Source organism: Eucalyptus grandis, chromosome 5 (genome assembly GCF_016545825.1).
Source record: "Eucalyptus grandis isolate ANBG69807.140 chromosome 5, ASM1654582v1, whole genome shotgun sequence".
In the NCBI taxonomy this organism is placed as follows: Eukaryota; Viridiplantae; Streptophyta; class Magnoliopsida; order Myrtales; family Myrtaceae; genus Eucalyptus; species Eucalyptus grandis.
In genome coordinates, this window is record NC_052616.1 from 13,942,889 (window position 1) to 13,946,483 (window position 3,595).

Sequence of the window (3,595 nt, forward strand, 5' to 3'; positions counted from 1 at the left end):
GTTCAATTTTGTCTATAAACTTGAGTAAATGGGAGGACAATATACAGTAGGATAACATTAAACATTTTCATATAGTTTAGGAATTAAATTTGAACATGTCTCAAAAGTCTATGAATCATATCGAACAAATTAAAAGTTCATAGACCACAATACATATTGGATTAAAGTTTATTGATTATTTGTGTTATCGCAAGTAAAATACACTTATCGAAAAATCAGGTCATCAAAAACTTTTCTCGCCAACCCTTTCAGAAATCTTCGGGCACGGAAAAGTTATCCATTTTCTTAGAATGGAATGATTGAGACAAATTGCAATGTTTCTAAGTGGAAAGATGAAAGAGGAGGAAGAAGAGAAGAAGAATTCGCGTTGCGGTGCGAGTTCATTGTCTGATCTTCCGATCCACCTAGTTCCAGGTCACAGCAACGGGACTCCTGACGATGTACCTCCCGGAGAACCAAGTGATCGACCCGAACGACGAATTGGAGGAAACAGAACTTCCTCCTAGAGATACGAAAGTCACCCTGTAGCTCTGCTTCTCTCCTAGCTTCCCGAAAACCAGATTCCTAGGCTTGACGATCACCGACACTCCGTCGGGTTCATCCACCAGCACCTGGTACCTGCTCACTGGACAGCCGACATTCGTTGCTGTCCTCTTGTGCGTGATGCTCGCGTTCCTGGCGCCAGACTTGAACGGCACCGCAAAGGATGGGTAGTTCAAGTCGCCAGGATGTGCGCTCCTAGGACAGGTGTAGCTCGTCTTCGCAAAGAGAGCTATTTGCGAGGAGTTATACTTGAGGCTGCACAGATGATTCAGGTAGTCCACGGTCGATATGTCGTAGATCAATCCAGGATTCGAGGCCCGCTCCGGATCGACGTGGCCCGACCCAAATGCGAATGGCGTCGCCGCCTTGAAACCGGAGCTGATATCAGAAATGGGTGCCCTCCTGTTGTCGACAGTATAGGATGTGGTCATGAGGGCCGACTTTATAGCAGCTGGTGACCAGTCCTTGTGTACCGATTTTAGGAGTGCGGCTAGGCCACTGATGTGAGGGCATGACATTGAAGTGCCCGAGATTATGTTGAATAGCACGCTCCGGTTGTCGCTCGTCAGGAGTGAAGGGGCAGCAACCGGGGTCCATGCGGCCAGTATATTAACGCCCGGGGCGGTGACATCGGGCTTGATGACTTCAGGATCCACCAGGCTTGGCCCCCTCGAAGAGAATGCGGCCATGACCGGTGCTCGATACCCGAACACTGTGCCTCGGAAAGAGATCGAAGCAGTCGGGTTGTCTGATGAATTGAGGTGCTGCTTGATAGCTTTGGCTGCTGAGGCTCCTACAGAGGTGGCTGGCAAAATGTGGGCGTCAGCCAGAGTCTCTTCGCCTTGGTCTTCGGTGTTGAGCATGATCATTGCGGCTCCGCCCGCTAGCTTCACTTGCTGTCCCTTGTCGGTCCGGCCATTCAGCCCCCGGTCACAGAGGACGATTTTGCCGTTGACGAGCTTTGGGTCCAGCGTGCCTGCGGTGCAATACTCGGCTCCTTTGCCGCCGGCGGTCTCTCGGTACACGAGTGGGAGCTGATCAGTGGGCTTTCCTGAGTATAGGGACGATCCTTCGAAAGTCTGGCCACCCCCGAGCTTGACCTTAGTCGGGAAGCTCCTGTCAATGTAGCTGGCAGCGACCGTCATGATCCACGGGGCGGCATTGCTCACGGTCGAAGGGCTTGGCCCTGAATTCCCAGCCGAGCACGCCACAAAAATGCCTCTTTGGATCGCACTGAACGAGGCTACCGCAATGTTATCCGTATAAAATGGCCTTGCGAGGCCACCTAAAGAAAGCGACAGCACGTCGACACCGTCCAATGTGGCGCGGTCCATCGCGGCTAGTATGTCCGAGTTGGCACAGCCGAGCCTCCAGCAAACTTTGTAGACGGCGATCCTTGCCGTGTTCTTCATGCCAGTGGCAGATCCCAAGGCCAAGCCGAACAAGCTTGCCCCTTTCACACAATTGCCAGCAGCCGTGGAGGCCGTGTGAGACCCGTGACCCTGCCTGTCACGTGGAGATCGGTACTCCGTCGTCTCATTGATTTTCCCGACAACAGATTCGTAGCCCTTAAAGAAGGCCCTCGCGCCGATGAGCTTTCTGTTGCAGTTCGAAGATGAAAAGTTCGTGCCGCCTTCACAAGCACCTTTCCACCGAGATGGCACTGCGGGCATGCCCGTGTCTCTGAAACTGACGTGCTCCGGCCAGATTCCGGTATCGAGAACACCGACTATCACGTCGGAGTTGAGCTCTGCCGCTTCCCATAATCCCCTGCCATTTCGCAGGCCGAGAAATTGGGGCGAGTGTGTGGTGTGGAGAGTAAGCAATTCATCTTCTGTGGCAGAGAGGAACCCATCGACTTTGGTCAACGAGTGAAGCTGCTCGGACGAAAGCTTTGCGGCGAACCCGGCAATGGCGGTCTCGTAGACGTAAAGAAGCCGAGAGGACGAAGAAGAAGATTCGGCGATGGACTCCAGGATTGATTCATACCATTGCTTTGAGCCCCCTAGATCAATGTTACTCGGTTGGGCCATTCTGGTGTTATCCATGTGAACGATGTAAGTCTTTGTGTCCACTGCAGCGTTTGCGGTTGTGATCAAGAAGGCCAGGAATGGGAGCAATGTCCAAGAGGTCATTGTGGCTGTGGCAGAGCGCAGAACAAAAGAGAATCAATCCAAGCAGACACATCAATTTATCAAAGCTGATCGCTCTGAATGTGCAAAATGTGTGTAGGGAACCTAAAAATCGGCTGATCATTCTAAATACAGACGTCAGAAACATATAATCTCGTTCATCGACGTCAATCATGGCAACCCGCTTGAAAACTTAGCTAGGTATATACATTCTAGCCCGAGTTCGGTGAGATTTAGATCAGTGGATAGTGAGCATTAGTTTTTTTTAGGTGCTACGCTGTTGTGCATTTTGAGCCGTATTTGGCACTGTGAAGGGTTTAGATTTTGTTCACCCTAATCTCATGAAACCAAACGGCAGAAGCAGTTGATATTTTGGTGTTGTACAGGGAAAGTGCATTGAGTTAAAAAAGTGAAGCAAAACACCATCATGAAGTAATGAGGCAGCTGGTTTAAGTGTCTAAAACATGTCAGGGACATGATGAAGCCTTGAATAAAGCATGTCATAACCAATGATGAACAAAAACACTTCCTAATCACATCCTAATCAAGACCTTAAACAGAGAGAGAGAGAGAGAGAGAGAGAGAGAGGAACAAAAAGGGAAGGATCAATGGCAAACTTGCCTCAAAGCTTGATGGGTATTGACTGTATGGGGGAGAAGTGAGACAGCGATGCCCACTTATATAGGCCCAAAAAGGAGGTGGGTAGGGGAGGAAAGGAGAGTGCATGTGATGGGCACAAAGAGGTGGTCATGCTCCAATTACCACCAAAACACAGCGCCTATCGAAGGAATGGGATCTTGCCCACTTCTCACTTCATGGATCTGCGCATGCCCTTCTGTAAGGTCATAGTGGTGATACTTCACGAACACTCATGAACGCCATGAATGGAAAGTGGAGGGAGGTCCTTTTGGAGGGACCGT

At 50.2% G+C, this 3,595-nt stretch overlaps 1 protein-coding gene across 1 annotated transcript; it reads right to left on the minus strand.

The window, feature by feature from the left end:
* Window positions 1–220: 220 nt before the first annotated feature.
* LOC104444291 (subtilisin-like protease SBT1.1) lies at window positions 221–2,689 on the minus strand. Its single transcript, XM_010057948.3, has one exon. The coding sequence runs from the start codon at window positions 2,676–2,678 to the stop codon at window positions 405–407; it is 2,274 nt and encodes a 757-aa protein (XP_010056250.2). The 5' UTR covers window positions 2,679–2,689; the 3' UTR covers window positions 221–404.
* Window positions 2,690–3,595: the final 906 nt, after the last annotated feature.

Bases quoted from the DNA above. Each gene is read 5' to 3' on its own strand.
- LOC104444291 (XM_010057948.3), bottom strand. From the start codon at position 2,678: ATGACCTCTTGGACATTGCTCCCATTCCTGGCCTTCTTGATCACAACC.